Raw genomic sequence first — 21,755 nt, 5'->3', positions numbered from 1 at the left:
TCTTACTGCCAAATTTCAGATTTGGCCGACTAAACCCACCATGACGAAGAGAACAAAACCATTGAAAATACGTAAGTTCCCCTATGCAAAAATACGAACTCGGTTCGCAAGGACCGAAAAAAATGGAACGCCAAACCGTAGTTCGTTAAACTTTGACGTTTAGCTGTTCAACTCTTTAACTCACTCAACTGGTAAAAATCAAAAAAACTTTACAGTTCCTAGCGTTATAAAAAGTAAATCGAAAAATCGTTCAACAAAATGAAAATAATGTTGTATTATATAATAATAGTAGAGACGAGCTTCGCTTCGGACTGAAAGTCTCTCTAAAGAATGGTAATAATAATAACTTGATTAAACAATCGAAAATTTAAAAAAAATCAATCATTTTATTTAACTGATTTCCCTATGCATAATCATCAGATTAAGTAGCATCATATTGCCCCGTATAGTGTAAAACGGCACACAAAATACTTTAACTACACTTAAAACTACAAATCAGCCTTATGGGGTGATCCATTTGTAATGCTTTTCTAAGCTTTTAAAGACATTTTCCTTAGGAGGCCCATACTGCCTCTAGCGACTCCAACAGAGCGGTGGAAGTTGTGGTTAGGTGGCGAAAGTTAAAAATCTTACTAGCTTCGTTTTGTGATTCCATAAATTAAACGTTATAGAAGTGAATATCTAGTTGGTTCAAATTGGAACGTGTAGAATTTCGTCTGCAGAACACGTAGGATCGATAAACTAAGTGTGTTTACTCCTCTGACTTACGGCTGTTTGAATAACTTTTCGAGTATTAATTGAATGTGTTCGTTGGAAAACCACCGCCCCATGACTAACAATTGTAAATATGCATGCGTTGCTTGAGCAGTTGTTGATCTATCAGGCATGATATGATCCCGAGCAAAGTCCAACAAAACAATGAAATCATTGCAGACATAGTTATCAATTTGCTTTCACAGATGGCAAACAAAAAATAAAATTGATTTTACAACACAATTAAAACAACAACAGACTGATTTATCGAAATCGCGACATCACAACATCATATATATAAAATCCCAGAGTTGTCTGTCTGTCAGTAACGCTTTGGAATGTTTCGTTGAGCATTACAATAGCAATTTAAGAGCACTACAACGGTCAATTTCAATATTAGAACATTACCATTGCAAATTGTGGAGCACTACAATAGCTCTTTGACAGAATATTCTGGAGTTCTGGAGTCTGTTCCAAGACTCAATGTTTCCCTGAGTCGTTGGTCTTTTCACCACATCAGCTATTCGGTAGAATATGCTAGAATTTTGGGTAAGATTCTACTCTCTAATTCATAGAATCTTCTAGAACTTTTGAAATATTTCACAACAGAAAGAACACTACAACAGCATATAAGGCTACAATTATTTCAGTTCAGAACAATACAACAGTATTGAGGACACGTGCTTCGTGAAGTATGGTCAGAGCATAAATTTAGGCGATTTTGGGGTCATCAGAATCAAACGATTTGGAAGATCTATGTATAATCTTTTCGCTTTAAAATTTCGTTGGAACGTGGCTAGCCACGTCGGGTAAGCTAGTTACAACATAGTTTTCAATGTGATCAACAAACTTTGATCGGGAAGTAAATGATCAAACTAATCAGTGTTAAAAAATAACAACTATAATTAGATACTCCATCTGATTTTAGTTTTAATGAACGAAATTAAGCTGTTTTATCACATGCACATTATGCGAATTACAACACCTACATATAAAAATATGCACATGCAATAGTTACTGAGAGTGCAAAGGAGTTGCTTTGCTGTATATCATACCTCAGGTTGAAGTAACTGGCTTTCTCTCGTTTGAAACCCAAATTCATCATCAGCATGCGGGAAACAATTATTCTTTGACGGATTCCTATCATAATCTCTATAGCTCAGGGCTTTTGGTTCTCCTATTTTTGGTTTTATGAGTTCCTCTGGATCATCTGAAGAAGTAGTAAATATGTCGCTGCTTTGGCGGGAGTGATTTTCCGATACTCCTGAATCTCGGCTTTCAGCTTAAATCGTCAATGGTATCTGTTAACTAGAGTCAAGAAGATCATTAATTTTCAAATCTGTACATACCTGCATCCGAATGATCGTACAGCCCGGTCTTCAAAAGATATTGCTTTTCGAGCCGTTTCCCTTCCTGTAGGATAGACGCCGCCGCCCTCGGCGGAATAGCTATCGAAAGGTTTGAAAATCCATCCTCATCTACGTAGTCTGTATCAATTCCAAGAAAGCTCGATCGCTTGTTGTGGAGCTCTTTTTTAATACGTTTGGTAGAATTAATGCGTTTAAAGTTTTCACTATTAGTATTACAAGTAAATTCACTGCAAACACCAACATCTGGTTTACTTTCTATGGGAGGAGGAGGCGGTTTCTCTTTCGGTGGTTGTTGATGATTCAAGCTGACGGTAAAATTAGTATCTGAGCCACCGTCGGAAATAATGGCAACCGATTGCATCATATCCACATTTTCGTATAGTGGGATCGGTTTCGTCTTTGGTACTTCATAGTATGGCTCTTGGGATTTTGGAACCTGGTAATAGGGTTCGTTTTCGGCATTGGTTTTATCTTCCGAGTTCTGTGACGCGATGTCTTCAATGTCGGCGATATTTTGGTAAATTGGCTCCTGAATGCTGGAGTTTATTGGCTGCAGGGCAGTCGTTTCCATGCAATCAATTTCTTGGAATGCCATTTCCAATGCATCGTCTAATATCTATGCAAATTCGAATGAGTATCAGTAAAAATTCTAGTGATCGTTTCAAAAAATGCATGCACTATTTACGATTAATCAGTGGACGAAGCGTTGTGTAGGTACGATGGAAGTGTATTTTGTGCGTAGTTTCAAATAAGCGAGATAAGCAAGTAAGTGTTATGCATGCAATTATAGAATGCGATAGGACGATTGATATTTGATCTAATGCAAACATTGAACTCTTCAATCCGTAACATTAAAATGATCTGTAGTTTTTTTCAGATATTTGGGCAGATTTCTTGTATTCTGCACACGAAGTCGAGCCACACTGAAGCGTTTTCCTGCGAAGGCAACACTAAATAACATTATTCGATACATGCTGCAGAAGAGAAGGCATACCAGGGATGAATACGTAGCGAAAAGGCGCATAATTTGTGTTGATGGATGTTTTTGTTCTCCTTAAGATATATGATAATATAACATTCCTTGAATAAAAGAGTTCGATTGCTGTAAAAGATTGCCTGTGTTGCAATAACTTCAAACAATTCAACTGACTTTTTGGTAAATATTGATTGCCAACGGATAATAAAGATTTGGACAGTATAAAACTTGTATTTTATCATCTGGGTATGTATATGATAAGATTGGACATTTTTCCAAATGCTGTTTTTTTTTTGTTTTTTTTTTTCAGATAATAGGTTCTTATATAGTATGCACATGATGTGAAGCTGCTGGAAATAAACGCACAATGGCATAACCGAAAGTATCTAATAAATTACAACGCAAACTACTTATATGTACATGGGTGTATTACTACTGATCATGCATATCTTTGCCAAACCACCCCTATACATACATCATATGGAATTTTATGCTGGTGCTAGCATCTACCTAACCGGAAGTAGTTGGTTTACTTTCAACCCCAAAGATAACCGATCCAATGGTATAGTAAGCCTGCGAGTAAGTAGTAGCAGAAGACATTAGTATAAATTTTGGCTTTTGTAAAGTAAAATTTCATGATTAGTTAGTTAACCATGTAAAGACGATCACCATTAGATATAGATAGAAATAAGCATAGAACGTGTATCAAAGATATTAGACCTAGCCAACCATCAGAACTAGCTTATTCCTTGTTACTTTCAAAAGATTGCAAAGATACTTACACTTATGTCGTTTGCTTCATCATATTCCATTTGATTTGAATCTTCTGCAGCATTCGATGGGTGTGGTTTAGCTTCAATCGGATTCGATTTATTGTTGGAATCATCGTTTGCAAGATGTTCAACTTCTTCATTTTGATCATCAGCTTGAGAGACAGAACAGGAAACGTCTGTAGTATGAATACCACTGTCTTCTCGATCTGTGTCGATATTCTCGTTTTCATCGAGAGTTTGTTTCTGCGTCAATATATTACTGTAGACATTAGGAAAGTAATGTGATTTTTCTAGTAGATCATCTTCTGGTTTTGGTTCATCCTTTGGCGTGGGAGCCATAGGCTCTACCGAACTTTCGTGTGTATTGGGTGGCGATGAGCTTGAAAGATCATCTTTGTCATTTGCAAGTGTTCTTATTTCCCTCTCAAAAATTTCCAAGCGATTTTTCAAATCCGTAAACGAAACGTCTGGAATAGTACGTTGACGTTTTTCTGACTCGCTCGTTTCTTGTGCTTGGTTTAGTTGTAATACTGATAGGCGTTCTTTTATGCTTAATGTATTAACAAAATCCGAAGACTGGCGTCTGGACTCGCTTGCATTTGCCTGTTCTTGTTCCTTTTCGAACAGTTCTTTTCGTTTTAGAAAATCAATCTTGGGAATATCAGCTACCGACACATCGGAAGGTTTTTTCTCTTCTAAAGTATATAGTGAAGCCTCTTTGCTTGAGTGTACAACTTGCACAGTGCCCGTCTGAGTTTTCTGATGTGCATTATTGTCAAACCGTTGGTTTTCATAATTAGCTGTATGTGTTGTCGTTCGGGAAATCCGACTCTTATAACCTTCGATTGCTCCTTCGTATGTATATTCGTTCAAATCCCTTTCAGCTGATCTTTCCGGGATAGTTTCATCCCCTGAATTTTCCACATTCGCATCGATTTCTTTGCTGGATACCTGTTTAAAACATATTACGTATTACAGTCATCTCTCCCTTACTCGATATTCTGTATCTCGATATTTCCCCTAACTCGATGGAATGCGCGGTCCTTTCAATTTAGCATGCTTTGATACCTCTGTAAGTCGATACCTCTCTAACTCGATGTTCCCTAACTCGATGCTATCTGTTCCAGTTTCCCAAGTGAGTTTACCTCTCTAACTCGATATTTTCATGAAAAGTTCCAAATGTCCTCTAAATGTTAAAAAAAATCAAGAATTTGAATATTATGACTAAATTGATAGTAAAATTGAGGTTTACTGGCTATTCCTGGGTGATAAAATTTTCAATTTTTGCCGACCGGTAAAAAAGGTTCAAATAGGTAAATGTGGTAAAATTGTATTATATTTCACATTTAAATTACTATTTTGAATGTGTTTTGTCAAAATAATTAAATGTTTAAAATTTGAAAAATATGTGTTCTGTATCTCGATACCTCCCTAACTCGATGGTCCCTTCAATATCGAGTAAGGGAGAGTTAACTGTATAAACAAAACTTTAAATTTTTATGTTTTCGATACTTACATCAGAACTATTTATTCCAAGATCACTCAAATCGTTGTTATCATCATCCGTGTAAATTGGCAGATATTTTAGCCGTCTCGAACCCCTAAAATATTAATTTATTTGCGTAAAAGAGAGAGATTTTAACATTTCCCACACTGACCTTTCTTCCATCATTTCATTGAATGTTTTGGATTTCCGTCTGTTACGATCATGTTCTTCTAGTTCGAATTTTTTCACCTCGACTACCCTATCTATTATGTGTTCAACTCGTTTCCTTCTCGATGATTTCCAATTATCTAGATTCTGCAAAAATAAGTTGAATACAATTAGTACTGACTATTTTTCATTAGAACTACTCATAATGTAGCAAAATAGCTTCAACGATGCCATACAGCTTTAACTTATAGAAACTAAATATGTGTACCAGTATAGCGCCAAAAAATATTTGAATCCGTTAAGTATTCGCTGAGCAGTGAGGGTTATAGTATGTTCGGTTTCACTTAGGGCTATTAAACCAAAATAAAACAAAAATCGTACAAGACCAAATGAAATTTAATAGCACAGAGCAACACCCAAAATGTGAACAGCATTTTGACTGCACTTCTTGAAAGAAAAAAAAAGAAGCCATACCATCCCTTTTTAGGTTTTGAAAGATTAAATAGTTAGAAATTTTTTTTTTTTTTTGTATGGTATTTAGTTGGAGCTGCCTGACAGCTTAACTTGTCAAGGCTGAACCCTCGGTCTGGCTTTTGCCAAGTTTCCCCTCTACCAGGACCAATACTCAGACGGACTAGGCAATGGCGCCCACATGAACACTGCTTTTTTATTAGTATTGTGACGTGATAGTTTTTGAAAAGTACCCATTGTTAATCGACGGAGCAACACGCAAAAGCGGACGAAGCCAACGACGAACGAAAACCGACGAAATTATAGCGAAAAACTGAATAATTCTCGGAATAAAGCAAGTTTGGAAAAATGGCGTGCTTTTCGTTTCGTATATTTTTACTTATAAAATTACATGAGGTTGATCATAGCGGAAGGCGACGTTTTTTTCTCTGCTCGATTCTCTTGATTGTTTTCTCTTCGTTCGTTGTTTTCTTGCACATAGTTTTTCGGGTTTGGCCAATAAGGTCAAGGGATCATATAAAGAATCAGCAACAAACACCCCGCCTTGAGGCGGATGCCTCAATTACTCGGCAACACCACCAACTTGTGAATAGGTCGTTGATATGTAGTTTGGCCTCTCTGTAGAGTCACGTTACGCACCACTCCGCTTCGATCTGGATGAACAGCAGTAACGCGAGCAAGTTCCCAATATGCTGGCGGAGTACAATCGTTTTTTACCAGCACCAAGTCAGTTACCTTCACATTTTCTACAGATGCTTGCCACTTATTCCTGGATTGCAGTGACGACACGTACTCAGTCTTGAAACGGTCCCACAGATCCTCAACTACTTTTCTTATACGTTGATATTTATCGAGGCGGTTCTCCGGGAGCAATGCCACGCCAGGTTCAGGAACAAGGTTCAGTGGTTGTCCAATGACGAAATGACCAGGAGTCAGCGCTTCGCATGAATCAGTAGATGAGGACAAAGCACAGAGTGGGCGTGAGTTCAAGCACGCTTCTATTTGTGTTAATATAGTGGTCATATCTTCGTAGGTTATCATTTGCTTGCCAAGGACGATTCGAAGATGCTTTTTCATACTCTTCACAGAACTCTCCCATATTCCGCCCATATGGGGAGCAGACGGTGTTATGAAGGTCCACTTTACTCCGAGACCACTCAAATAACGATTAATTTCGGAATTAAAGTTGACAGACTGCAGAAGATCTTTCAGTTGATGGTCAGCACCAACAAAATTCGTCCCATTGTCTGACCATATTTGGCTGGGCAATCCACGACGACTGCAAAATCGCTTCAATGCAGAAATGAAAGCACCTGAGGACAAGTCCATAACTGCTTCCAAATGAATAGCCTTTGTGCCAAGACAAACAAATACTGCAATATACCCTTTGATTGTCTTGGTAGTTCTCAGAGCACTAGCCTTCAAAACAATGGGACCGGCATAGTCGACACCTATGTTTTCGAAGGCACGCCTTCCTACGATCCTCACAGTCGGCAAACTTCCCATTAGCTGCTTTGCGGTTTTAGCTTTCCATCGAAGACATCGGACGCAGTTATTGATGATATTGCGGACGATTGTTTGACACCCAAGGATCCAATATTTTTGACTAAGTGTAGCCACTACCAGTGTCGGTCCGGCATGTAGGTTTTCAAGGTGCAGATTGATGATTAGGAGCTCCGTGTAACGATGTAGCTTAGGCAAGATTATGGGATGTTTCATCTCAAATGATTGGTCTGAGTTTTGTAGTCGTCCTCCTACACGAAGCGTTCCATTCGCATCCAGAAACGGAAACAAAGATCTGATCTGACTTTTAAGCGCTAATTGATCTCCCTTTTGCAGGCACTGTATATCTCGTTGAAACACAGCATGTTGAGCACATCGAGCAAGTTGAACGTTTGCTTCATGTAATTCCACCGGATCCAACTCGCCACCAATATGTTGACCACCACGTCGGCTCGCTAACAAATTGGATTTAAATCTGTTGATGTACGCCAGCACTCTTTGAGCACGATTGAGTGACGAAAAACGTGCTAACAGGTAGTTCTCCACGTCGTAGGAAGAAAACGACCCAGAACTTGCAACCATCAAACATTGCGTTGAGCACTCTTGATCCGTGAGGAAAGGATCTGGAACCATTACTGCGGGATGACGATTCCATATTTCGTCGGACTGATACAACCACGATGGACCTTTCCACCACAAGCTAAAGTTCACCAGATCTGCTGGATACAAACCTCTTGATGCGCAATCAGCCGGGTTATCAGCCGATGCTACGTGGTTCCAGGAGCTACGTGGGAGAAATTCCAAAATCATTGATGTGCGATTGGCGATGTACGTTTTCCACTTTCTTGGATGCGACGATAGCCACCCCAGAACGATCTCCGAATCCGTCAACGCGTAGCACGTAACGTCCAAATGCGATAGAGACTGCATAAGTTGCTTCATGAGGTCAGTAAGTAGTACCGCAGCGTTGAGCTCCAAGCGGGGAAGAGATACTTGCTGGATTGGTGCCACTTTCGTTTTACTTGCTACCAGAGAGACGAAAATCTTACCGTTTTGGTCGGTTGACCGAGCGTATACCACTGCCGCGTATGCAGCCTCCGAAGCATCAGCAAATCCAAACAGCTGTACTTTGTCTCCATGGTGGGGAATCCATCTGGGAATACGAATCTTCTCGATTGCTTGCAAGTCGTTCTTGATCTTGTTCCACTCGTCATCTATTGCCGCCGGTAATGAATCATCCCACAGCAAATCCTGCAACCACAGCGATTGAAAAAGGATCTTAATACGAACGATGATCGGAGCGACCCAGCCCAAAGGATCAAATAGTCGAGCTGAGTCTGATAACATTTGACGTTTCGTATTTCGCTTGTTGAAATCCATCTTTAACTGGTATCCGAAAGTGTCAGTGGCAGGACACCACTGTATTCCCAATGCCTTCACCGAGTCAGCATCTGGCGCCAAATGAAGTGGGACTGCAGCGTCGGTCTCAGTACTTTCATCGAATAAGCGAGGGTCGTTTGATGACCATTTCCGTAGGGTGAACCCGGCCGTCGATGTTACCTGGATGATGTCATTTCTTAGCTTGATTGCTTCTTCGAGCGTGTTGGCACCGGAGAGTAGGTCATCCACATAAAAGTTCTTCGAAACATGCTCTGCTGCTTCCGGGTACTGCGATTGGCAATCTCGTGCTGCTTGTCGGAGTGATTCAATTGCCAAGTACGGAGCACATGAGCTGCCATACGTGACGGTTAGTAGCCTATAATGCTCGAAAGGTTTTCCGGGCTCAGGAGACCAAATAATGCGTTGGTAATTGGTATCTTCCTTGCGCACCTTGACCTGTCGATACATTTTCTCGACATCAGCTGTAAAAGCGACGACGTAGGTCCTGAAACGGGTGAAAACCACCGGGACATCTTCGGTGACTTTTGGTCCAACTAACAAACGATCATTCAACGACACGCCGGTTGCTGTTTCACAGGAGCCGTCAAAAACAACTCGCAGTTTGGTTGTCAAACTTTCGCTTCGAAGGACTGCGTGATGCGGAAAATAATATCGTTGATCCGATGGCATCTCGATCTCTGCATCAGGAATTCGTTCCATGTGGCCCAGCTGCAAATACTCTGCCATAAAATCACAGTACAGCTTCTTGAAAACAGGATCGTTTGCAAATTTTCGGTGCATTGACTTGAGTCGATGAATGGCTGCTGGAAGTGACTCCCCTAGCGGTGCTGTAGTTTCATCGAATGGGAGACTTACGATGAATCGGCCAGATTCGTCACGTTGATAGGTGGCTTGGAATACTTCGACAGCTTTTTGTTCCTGCGGTGTTATCGGCTTCGGCTTGTTCACCTCCTCGACTTCCCAAAACTATCGTAGCGTATTATCAACGTTGAATTCGGCGCACATAGTGACAATAGCAGTGTTACATGTTAGATCAGTTGTAGCCCCGACTTGACCAGCAACAATCCAACCGAACGCGGAATTCAATGCCACTGGAAGCCCCATCTCATCTTTCACTTTTCCATCTTGAACTACGGACAAAAAAACATCCACTCCTAGAATCACGTCAATCTTTCTTGGTTTCTCGAAATGGGGATCGGCTAGTCGCAACGACTCAAGGCATTTCAAACGGCTAGCATCGATTTGTCGGCTTGGTAGATTCGTTGCAAGCTTGCTCAGCACGAATGCCTTCGTTCGGCATATCGGATTGTCGTCGAAGCGAGAAGAGATTTCCAAATTCACCACCCCTCTGGTGGTCTCCGTTGCACCGCTGCCAACACCTGACACTATCAGCTTCGCATTTTCTCTTTCCAAACCAAGGACAGTGACACAATGCTCTGAGATTAGGGACGATTGAGAACCGCTGTCAATCATGGCTCGCACTTCATGAAACTGCTTGTCTTTCCCTCTCACACGAACAACTGCAGTTGGCAACGTAGCTATGAAGACCGAAGTAGTTGCTTTCACATTTGCCGAACAAGAAACGAGTTCAGTGTTGTCTTCAGTTTCACTGGTTGTAGTCGCACCTTATCTTCAATCGTTGAGACGTTGCTGTTGACTTGCGCTTTGTCGGACTGACACAGCAGAGTATGGTGTCGTTGCTGGCAATCAGATGTGCGGCATACAGATTTTGACGGACACGATTTTGCGCAGTGGTTTGAACGCAAACAGTTGTAGCAAAGTCGCATTTGCAGTGCCATGTCTCGTCGTTCCTTCACTGTAGCCTCCTTGAAAGTGGCGCACTGGTAAATTACATGATCTCCTGATGAACATATTGGACACGACTGCTGAGTGACGCCAAAATTGCTGACTTCTCTCTTTACTGCTGGATTTTTCCGTTCTTCTTTGAAGATTTCTTTCTTGACGTAATCCGATTGCTTGCCGCTAAAAGCTGCACAGGTTTCGAAGGTGTCACATTTTCGCTTGAGGAATTTGAGCAGTTCTTCGAAAGTAGGGTTGTCGATATCCACGATGTGCGCTGCCCATTGCGATCTTACGTTGTCATCCAGTTTTTTCACAACGATATGGATGAGCCAAGGGTCTCTGGTCTCGTACGCAGCTCCCATGGCTTTCAGCTGACGAATCACCTCGTCGGAGGTCGATACGAGCTTCCGTAGATTCACGAGATTCGCTGTCTTGATTACTGGCTGGTCACAAAACTCCTGGACAAGCGCCGAAACGGCAAATTTCGGCTTGTCATACTGTTCGACCAGAGTATCCCATACCTCTTTATAGTTCACATCGGTAATTGCATAACTACTAACGAGGCTTTTTGCTTCTCCCTCCAAGTGAGACATAAGAAGCTGCAGTTTGAGCGCATTCGTAAGGTTTTTCTTATCCACACTGCTGACAAAGATGTCCTTGAACGATGCCCACTGTTTCCTGTCGCCCTTGAACGTCGGAAGATTGAATGATGGTAGTTGTGTGTCGATTGGATTTTCGCGCATATTACGAAACTGGCCAGCTAACTCCTCCACGGTAGTTGAAGCTGCAGCTTGTCTTGTTAACAACGCACTTTGCGTTTCCAAAAGCACACGAACAGCTTCCTTCAGTCCGCTATCTGGTTCAATGCACGTACCGTCGCTACTTCCGCAGTAGGATCCTCTCGGCCGCTCTACCTCCAGCATACGAGTAAACATTCCTTTGGTAATGTAGAACAGTTTCTCGTAATCCTCTCGCACATTCAGCACCGACGGCAGTTCCTCCTCTGTTGCTGCGTCTTCGATTTCGCACTGGATTTTGTCGAAATTCTCCTGCATTTCCACTAACTTTTGCAGCCGATCATTTATCTCGAAGGTTGGTGTTTCCTGTGTCACTTGTCTCGCACCTGCGTGTTCCCGTTTCAGCCGTTCGAACGCAACATTTCGCTTCTTCAAAAGCGCTTCCATTGTCCCGGACCGGTCGCGGATTCTCTGCTATCCGGAGCAGAAGGACCAAAATGTTACATGAGGTTGATCATAGCGGAAGGCGACGTTTTTTTTTTTTTTTTGGCCAATAAGGTCAAGGGATCATATAAAGAATCAGCAACACCCATATTCCCTTGCTTCTGAGAAAAGAAAGCATTGTAAAAATCAGCAGCTCCATCAGAATTTGTTTGAAATAGTAGTGTAGTAGTGTCATTACTAATACTGTCTAGTCGAAATGGTTTTGAATAATTTGTCATTCAAGTGCTATTCTGATTACTCCTGTCTTTTACGTAAGATTAGAGTCTTAAATGTCAATTGTCGTCAAGTCTTAACAAAATTAGGCTGTTTAGTAGTAGTTCTAGTAAATTTCATTTTTTGTTGTTAAAAGTATTTATTGGTCATAACGTTCATATGTCGTTAAAGAAAAAAGTCGCTTTCCTTGTCTGTTCAACAATTTTTCGGAACTAGCAAGTGTACCCTAATAATCGATCTCAGCGTCTTACTTTCCATAGTCATTTTTATAGTGAATATTAAAGAGTAAAGTTACCTTAGGCTTCTATTACAGTCTCCTACAAGATTCACTTTTCGGTGGCAAATGCAATGCTTCACAACGCCTACTTTCTACTTGTAAATTTTGCGAAAATGAAGCTGGAATTAGATTAATTATACCGCTGTTTTTTTTTTTTTTTTTTTTCCTCATCTGTAGAGCCTTTTAACCACCGCTGTTACAAAAGAGGTATTTCTTATTATGGCTATGTAAAAACCATATTAAAATAAGATTGTCGCCACTTATTTCTACTCAGTGAATCTACTAGTCATTTTCCTAAGAGTTCCTAAGTATTCCCTACGTCGTATATGATAACGATGTATCTAGCTAGCTAATAGTAAGAGTGGCTACGGATCATTCTGGTTAGCAAAAGGCAAACTGAACGTCACCAATAGTATTAATGTCCACTTCGAATAGATATGAATCATATGGGCTAATGTATTATGCCCTCCCATCGCGGCAAGGTCGCATAACCAAGGGGAAGGAGATAGTTAGAAATTTGGAGTTATTCTCTTTTCAATTTTTCATTGATATGGCTACATCTCATAATAAACTATTGGGAATTTCTCACTGCAACCTTCGGACAAATTCTTCGCACAAAAATGCACAACCTCTGTGAAAAAAAAAATCGTAGTGTTTTGGTATGAAAACTCAGAAAAATAGCATTTTTTCACTTACTTTAGTCATTATTCATAAACTGGTGATATTTTAACATGACTGTCTTCCACAAAAATGTGCTCTTATTTAATACAAGCTCAACATATTAACACTTCAGTATTCGTGTTGTTGTATTTTGTATATAAACAGGTAGAAACCCCTCGCTCTCCATCATACTCAGGCATCAGTGCGATAGAATGAGAGTTAACGAATTTTATATTCAATTTATGCAATTCAAAGCTTTTTAACGAATTGGCAGCGTGAATTCATTACGTAGCGATAAATTTGACAATTGAATATTCTTTGTTCTCTTCAACGGCAAGTATGGGACATCTATGACTTTTGTATGTGACAGATGCAGGAGGGTTGTCCTTAATTTGTATTGGATCCTTAACACATCCATGTTATTCCCGAATTGACGTTGAAAGATCCAACATATGATTTCCATAGGATTCTGGTTAGGCTAGGTATCAATTCGACTTTATTATAATTAATATTGCATGAATGTCTGTTTGTCAAAAAGATTTGTTCGTGTTGGATATCTCATAATTTGAAAAAAAAACAAAAAAAAACGACGAAAACCTGCTCATATTGATTGGGGTATGTAACTGTTTAGAAGTTCCACTTTTGTTAAGATTTATAGGTATATCAAAAGTAATTCATTTATTTTGTTAATGTCTACACAGATAACACTGAATCAAAAATTTCACGCCACAATACTAGGTTCGTGGCCGCATTTCTCTATCCTCGGTTCTGCCTACCTAGCTCGCTGCGCTCCACGTCTCTTGTGCCAACCGGACCCGATGCGATTACCATCTTTGTAGGGTTACTGTCCGGTGTTCTTGTAACATGCCCTGCCCATCTTATCCTTCCAGCTTTGGACACCTTCTTGATACTGGGTTCACCGTAGATTTGGGCGATCTCGTGGTTAATTATTCGCCGCCACACACCGTTCTCCTGCGGTGTGCCTAGATGCTTACGATAATCGACCTGATGTTCGAAGATTCCAAGTGCTTGCTGGTCCTTCTCGAGCATCGTTCACGTTTCATGCCCGTAGAGGACTACCGGTCTTCATGAGCGTTTTGTACATGGATTGGATGGATGTTTTTTGAGCGCAGATTCTTGTGGAGGCCATAGTAAGCCCGAATACCACTGATGATACGCCTCAGTTTTTCTCGGCTAAAGTTATTATCAGCCGTCAGTAATAATCATGGACTTCTGTTGTTGCTATTGCTACGATTCCCGCGTTGTACTTAGGAGTATAGGAGTTTTCTCCCTTGTCCGTCCCTCTTCCGGCCACCAAAGACTGCCAATACCGGGGTGGGGTAGACGACCGCACTGACGGGGCCTGGACTACTCGGTGGTTCCACCGGGGATGTTTGCTGATTCTTGAAGAGCTGTGGTTTGCTATTTACTGGATTATTTAGCTTGGATGAGGGTTTGCTAGTTTTCCTGCACTGGGTTGAGGTTTAGGATCGATAGTGGCTGGATGCGAAGACATTGGACTGGTTAATGTTCGTTATTTTTTGAGCGGAGGAACAAGAGAGGACTGGAAAAGTGCTTTTCTTTAAGAATCTGATATGTAACCGGATGCATTCAGCATCGACTCATCTCCAGAGGAGATTTCGATATCACTGCTTTCCGCCGAATAGTTAATCGACGTATTCATAGGTTCTGAAGCATCTATTGGAGAGACACAGTTTTTCGAGCGCTTTTTTAGTAGCCCGTAGTCATCAGTTTTAACGACATTCTTTTTAGTGCTGTTTTTTTTTGCTCATTGGGTTGGTTTTATTAGCACAGGGTTCAGAAACTGCCGCAGGGGTTTTTGAGTTATTGTTCGCTGTGATATTGAGGAATTTCTTGGGAACGTAACCGTCTCTCATTACTGCAACTTCTTTCTCTTTTTTTGGGCCAGCTTAGATTCCAGGGTGCGTATCTTTTGGACCATATCCTTTATTGTCCCGTGTTCCTTTACCATGGTCAGTCTTTCTTGAGGAGTTAGTTTCAGTGCTGCTTCTAGCCTTTCAATATGGGCATTTTTGTTTCTAATTTCGTTTAGTAGAATTTCTACCCTGTCATCCTTGCTCTTAACTTTCTGTACGAGGTTATCCACTTTGGCGGAGAGTTCAGCGAAACGCTGATCATTGCCAGCCGCCACAACGTATGCCATTGACTGTGGGTTGTGCCTTAAGTCGTGTTGTCTTTTAGCTGCTGGGTATAAAATTCTCATGTCGACACGTATGGGTTGAATTTCTTCTTCCTTGATGTAGGCGGAAAAAGATTCACAACCGCACCAAATGTACCATGTACAAAACGCTCATAAGGCCGGTTGTCCTCTACGGGCATGGACGAAGCTCGAGGAGGACTTGTAACATTTGGAGTCTTCGGTCGTGGTGTTTTGCTTAGGACGATCTTTTCGTTACGGCGAACCCAGTATTCAGAAGGTGGCCAAAGCTGGAAGGATACGATGGGCAGGGCATGTTGCAAGAATGCCGGACAGCAACCCTGCAAAGTTGGTGTATCGGATCGGATCCGGTTGGTACAAGAAGGCGTGGAGCGCAGAGAGCTAGGTGGGCGGATCAACTGCGTATGGATTTGGCGAGCGTGGGGCAGAACCGAGGATGGAGAGATGCGGCCACGAACCAAGTATTGTGGCGTGGAATTGTTGATTCAGTGTTATCTGTTTAAATGTTAACTAAATAAATGAAAAATGAAATGCATTACTTTTGACTTTGGACCTTCTGCTAGGTGTGTTCCGAGTGGCTTGCCAGTAGAAGCGCAGACAGACGTTCAAGTTAGACTCAGCCACTTGTGTAAAAACATGGCCGCCACAAATCGCCAAGTGGCAATAAGCTAACAGATGGCGTTAGTGGCGTATGCGTCCCGCCACCATCCTGATCACATTTCGTTGACAGCATGACACACAACCGCTCCTACAGTCCACGTGCTTTGCCGTGTAGTTCCGGCGTCCAGAATAGAACTACGGACAACCCGTTCCGGTGGTAAGAGTCCACCAAACGGGGTAACCCCAATTCAAGGTGTGATGCGAAAAACCGTGCTGAGGAATGAATGGTCGAAGGGGTGAAAAAGACGTTCGGCCATTAACGGAGCCTGTGGGGCACCTGGGCACCCCTCACAGTATTTTGTCCCTTACCGCGTTAATGCAGGGCTCTGGCGTGGTGGACCTCTTTTCCCGTGCTACTCGTGGGATTCAAAAATGAGTACAATATCTAATCAAAACAATAGTAGTAGTGCAGGTAGTAGCAGTAGTAGGGAAGCGAACCCCTTCGCAAGAAGTGGGCTAGCTAGATCTCCGTTGAGGAGAGTAGAAGCAGGAGGAGGCAGCAGTGCACGTAGTGCCAGTGCTGGAACCCATATTTCATCCCCGGCTAACGCATCGGGTGAAGTTATGGATGGAGCGTGGTTGATGAGGGCCATCAATAAAAGTAGAGATGGGCTCTCTGCGATGGAAGTGGCTGCACAGCAGCTCGACTCCATAATTGACTTTGCGTCCTCGAAGTCTAACATCAGCAAGGACCTCAAGCAGGCCTTGCTTAGACTTCGTAAGTCAATGTTGGCGGCCAAGCAGAACCATGCTGAACCCATGGTGACTGTGGCTGCGGCAGAACCCGTGGAACTGAAGGTGCCGAAGTCTACCCAGACGGAACCCTTCGTTTTCGCGGGCAGCCCCAAAAGCGTGGAAGCGAATGCTTACAGCAAGCAATCGCAGAAGCGCGCGAGGCAGCCGTCAGGGGAGGAGCTACCCGGCGGCGCTCGTAAGGCCAGGCGGATACTGACCCCGAAAACCGGCAGAAGCGCCGGAAAATCGGACCCCAGCCAGGCGTCCCGGAAAGCCGAGAAGGGTGGGCCCGAAAAGGCTGGCCCCTCACGGAGTGATGGGAACAGGGGGTTGCGACCTTTGAGAGGTCCTCCATCACCACAGGTCAGGGCGGAGCAGGGGGGGGGACGCCCCCTGGACAACCGTAGTGAGGAAGAAGAAGAAGAAGAAGAAGAAACAGGAGAAACAGGAGCGCAGGGATACCAGACCTAAGAAAGGTAGGAGGGTAGGTGCCAAGCGCGAAAAGGGTGATGCGATCATCATCAAGACGGAAGAGTCCAAGTACTCGGAAGTCCCGAAGGCGATGCGCAGTGACGCGAAGCTTGCGGATCTAGGAGCCGACGTACGCAGTGTCAGACGCACTCGTACAGGTGAAATGATCCTCGAGCTTAAGCGCGACAAGGAGCGCAAGGGCGCCGCCTACAAAAGTTTGGCGGAAGAGGTCCTTGGCGCTGGTGTTGAAGTGAGGGCTCTGACGCAGTCAGTGACTCTGAAGGTGATGAACCTTGACGAGATCACTAACGCAGAAGAGCTCGTCACGGCACTGCGGCAACAGTGCGAAGTGCAGGTGCCCACCACCGCCGTTCAGCTACGGAAAGGTCCGGCAGGTACTCAGGTGGCCTTAGTACACCTACCTGTGGCAGACGCAAATAAGTCCGCTAAGGTAGGTAAGATCAAGGTTGGTTGGTCAGTATGTTCACTGAACATACATGAGCAACCAGTGATCTGCTTTAGGTGCAGGGAACCTGGACACAAGTCCTGGGGCTGTAAAGGCCCTGATAGGACTAAGTTGTGCAGGCGTTGTGGTGAGGAAGGTCATAAGGCACTAGGCTGCAAGAACCCTCCCAAGTGCTTGATTTGTTCCGGCAAGTCCGTGAACAACAATCACCCAACGGGAGGCTCAAGGTGCCCGACCTTCAAACGAGCCATCAACGAAAAATCACAGTGCAGGTAACGCAGCTGAACCTGAACCACTGTGACGCAGCTCAGCAACTGCTGTACCAGTCAGTTGCTGAGTGGGGGACGGACATCGCCATCATATCGGACCCATACCGAGTACCCGCCGGCAACGGCAACTGGGTCGTGGATGGAAAAATGGCGGCGATATGGACAACGGGTAAATACCCTGTCCAGCAGTTGGTGTCTACTACCTACGAGGGCTTCGTGATCGCCAAAGTAAACGGGGTCCTCTTCTGTAGCTGCTATGCGCCTCCGAGTTGGTCGACCGAGCGGTTCACGCAGATGCTGGACTGTATAACGACCGCGCTGACAGGGCGAAGGCCAGTTGTAATAGCGGGTGACTTCAATGCCTGGGCCGTGGAATGGGGAAGCCGTAACACGAACCAGCGAGGTCAAATCCTGCTAGAGGCACTGGCCGTGCTAGATGTCGATCTGGCTAATGTTGGTGCCAAAAGTACCTTCAGCCGTAACGGAGCGGAGTCGATTATCGACGTTACTTTTTGTAGTCCTGGCCTAACGAGTAGTTCGAACTGGAGGGTAGACGATGCCTACACTCACAGCGACCACCTGGCGGTTCGCTACAGTATCGACTACAACAACAGCAGGCAGCGGGTTGAGGAAGCGGCTAGGTCAAGGCCAAGCCCTCGTAGGTGGAAGACATCGTACTTCAATGATGAAGTACTTAGGGAGGCGCTCCGCCGTGAGCGTAACCTACTCGGCCTAAGCGGGGACGAACTGGTAGCGGTGCTTACGCGTGCATGCGATGCGACCATGCCTACACGCAGAAGAATTTCCGTATGTTAAGATTACAATCCTGTCAATTACTTTTACCTACGCACAAATAGTTGTTTCGAAATAAAATTAACTTACGCCAACACTAAATTAACGTCAAATCAAATAAACACACTTCTTTGATTGAGCTATCCACTTGTACTTAAAACAATTATAATTTTGATAATTATCACTATTCGGAAACATTCACCTCCCTAGAATTCAAGTCATGCTCACAAATCTACTTACTTCTAACTTGCAAGGAATAGTGTAGGTGCTAAGATGACCACCTCTCACGCAGGAGACCACATATCAAGTTTGTCGACTCGTTCTTTGTTTTCATTTTTGCAATGTTTTTTTTAGATTGATAAAGCAGCACCGAATCTTTTCAGATATGTTGATAAAGCAGAACAAAATGCTGAGTAAACATTGCAAAATATTGTAAACTCAATAAAATTCACTTTGAGTCAATAAAAATATAGTTAAATTTTGACGTTTGACGTTTGTAAATTCAATCAAAAATATAGTTATCAACAACTATATGGTATAGTTATGTTTAACAATATAGTGTCAATTCAACTATATTTTTAGTTATCTCCAAATTAACCTTAAAATATAGTTAAATTGACCGGAAAAATGATTACGAACACTATATTTTGTTCTCCGTGTAGAAAAGTCCACCCTAGGAATGGGAGACCACCGACATACTGGTGGACTCAAGCTATTGCGAACCTGCGCCGTGCCTGCCTACGGGCCAGGAGACGGATGCAGCGAGCACGTACCGAGCAGGAGCGTGAAGAACGACGGGCGGTGTTCACCGCTGCCAAAGTCGCGCTGAAGTCTGAGATAAGGGCAAGCAAAAAGGCCTGCTTCGAGGGACTCTGTCAGAGTGCCAACGCGAACCCGTGGGGTGATGCCTACAGGATCGTAATGGCGAAGACAAGAGGTGCAATTGCTCCTACGGAGCAGTCTCCACAGATGCTGGAGGGGATCATCGAGGGGCTCTTCCCGCGCCACAACCCTAGCCCATAGCCTCCTTTTGTAGGACAGCCGGGGATTGGGGCTGGTGATGAGGATAGAGTAACTGATGAGGAACTTGTAGGGATTGCAAAATCCCTAAGCATGGGGAAGGCACCAGGTCCGGACGGAGTTCCAAACCTGGCCCTCAAAGTCGCAATCTTGGAGGCTCCCGGTATGTTCAGATCTGCTATGCAGATATGCCTGGACGAGGGAGTATTTCCAGATGCGTGGAAGAGGCAGAGCCTGGTACTATTGCCAAAGGCGGGGAAACCACCCGGTGACCCGTCGGCGTATAGACCAATATGCTTGATTGACACGGTGGGGAAAGTGCTCGAGAAGATCATCCTCAACAGACTGTCGAGGTACACCGAGGGTGTAAATGGTCTCTCAGGCAACCAGTTCGGCTTCCGGAAAGGGAGGTCCACTGTAGACGCTATTCTGACGGTTAAGAAAACCGCTGAGATAGCACTCCAGCGTAAGAGGAGGGGTATTCGCTACTGCGCAGTAGTGACTCTGGATGTAAGGAATGCATTTAATAGTGCCAGTTGGGCGGCTATTGCTGATGCGCTCCTGCGTCTGGGGATACCCGAGTACCTGTACAAGATTCTCGGAAGTTACTTCCAGAATCGGGTATTAGTCTATGACACGGAGGTGAGTCGGAAGTGCTTTCACATAACCTCAGGAGTCCCGCAAGGTTCCATCCTGGGTCCGGTGTTATGGAATGTCATGTACGACGAGGTGTTGAGATTAAAATTCCCGGCGGGTGTGGTCATCGTTGGCTTTGCCGACGATATTACGCTGGAGGTCTACGGTGAATCGATCGAAGAAGTGGAATTGACTGCAGCCCACTCGATCGCAATTGTGGAGGAGTGGATGAGCTCCAGGAAACTGGAATTGGCTCACCACAAAACTGAGGCTGTTGTTGTCAACAACCGAAAGTCGGTGCAGCAAGCGGTGATCAGTGTAGGCGACTGCACAATCACTTCGAAGCGCTCCGTCAAACACTTGGGGGTGATGATCGACGACAAGCTTACCTTCGGTAGCCATGTCGATTATGCCTGCAAGAGAGCCTCCACAGCTATTGTGGCACTGTCCCGGATGATGTCCAATAGCTCTGCGGTGTACGCCAGCAAGCGTAAGCTTCTGGCCAGTGTCGCTTCGTCCATACTGAGGTATGGTGGCCCGGCTTGGGGCACGGCTTTGAGTACCGATAGCTACCGTAGCAAGCTAGAGAGTACTTATAGGCTAATGTGCCTGAGGGTTGCGAGCGCGTACCGTACCGTGTCACACGATGCACTTTGTGTCATCACCGGTATGATGCCTATTGGTATCCTTATCATGGAAGACATAGAGTGCTTCGAAATGCGCGGCACAAGAGGCATACGCAGGACTGCCAGACTGGCCTCCATGGTCAAATGGCAGCGTGCGTGGGACAGTTCCACCAAGGGAGTGTGGACTCACAGGTTGATTCCGAGGTTAGATATCTGGGTCAATAGGCGCCATGGGGAACTAACATTCCACCTAACACAGGTCCTTTCGGGTCATGGATGCTTTAGACAATATCTACACCGTTTCGGTCATGCGGGTTCTCCCGAATGTCCAGTTTGTGCAGGTTTAGAGGAAACGGCGGAACACGTTTTGTTCGTGTGCTCGCGTTTCCGCACAATGCGTGACCGCATGTTTGCCACATGCGGTCGGGACACGACTCCGGACAATTTGGTCCAGAGGATGTGTGCAGACGAGTTTGGCTGGAATGCCGTTTCATCGGCTATCACCCACATCGTCTCGGAACTCCAAAGGAGGTGGCGTGTGGACTCGAGGAGTGACTAGTGCAGACGCTAATCAACAGGTGGTCCAAGGGTTCGCAGTCGGCTACGTAGGTCATACCGGTGCCCTACGGTCGAAATCGACCCTTACAGCGATTAAGTGGCCGCGGGGAGAACATCCTGGTAGCGCTGCTGTCGTGGCGCCGGCCTACTGGGTGGATACGAGCTTTTGGTTGTTCGGGGCAGGTGGAGGCCCCTTCGTCAGCAATCCCAGCTCGTGCTAGCTGATA

The 21,755-nt window shown here is 44.1% G+C and overlaps 1 protein-coding gene and 1 long non-coding RNA gene across 5 annotated transcripts in view; both read right to left on the bottom strand.

Moving 5' to 3' along the window:
* The window catches only part of LOC5568996, a 67,289-nt gene that overhangs the window by 30,596 nt on the left and 14,938 nt on the right, over nt 1–21,755 (bottom strand). For all 4 annotated transcript variants that reach the window (XR_002502453.1, XM_021853875.1, XM_021853877.1 and 1 more), the window contains exons 5-9: nt 5,531–5,673; nt 5,389–5,473; nt 3,882–4,823; nt 2,103–2,739; nt 1,809–2,035 (exon numbers count right to left, since the gene is read on the bottom strand). Coding sequence is in view for 3 of the 4 variants with exons in the window: in XM_021853875.1 (XP_021709567.1) it covers nt 1,809–2,035; nt 2,103–2,739; nt 3,882–4,823; nt 5,389–5,473; nt 5,531–5,673 (2,034 nt within the window). In the remaining variant the exon portion in view is untranslated. The remainder of the gene's footprint in view (nt 1–1,808; nt 2,036–2,102; nt 2,740–3,881; nt 4,824–5,388; nt 5,474–5,530; nt 5,674–21,755) is intronic.
* On the bottom strand, nt 2,872–3,568 carry LOC110679398. The gene is made up of 2 exons (XR_002502454.1): nt 3,118–3,568; nt 2,872–3,059 (listed from the first exon to the last, which is right to left on the bottom strand). It is a non-coding gene; the product is annotated as an uncharacterized LOC110679398 (long non-coding RNA).

Source organism: Aedes aegypti, chromosome 3, assembly GCF_002204515.2.
Source record: "Aedes aegypti strain LVP_AGWG chromosome 3, AaegL5.0 Primary Assembly, whole genome shotgun sequence".
In the NCBI taxonomy this organism is placed as follows: domain Eukaryota; kingdom Metazoa; phylum Arthropoda; class Insecta; order Diptera; family Culicidae; genus Aedes; species Aedes aegypti.
This window is presented reverse-complemented; position numbering and strand designations above follow the sequence as displayed.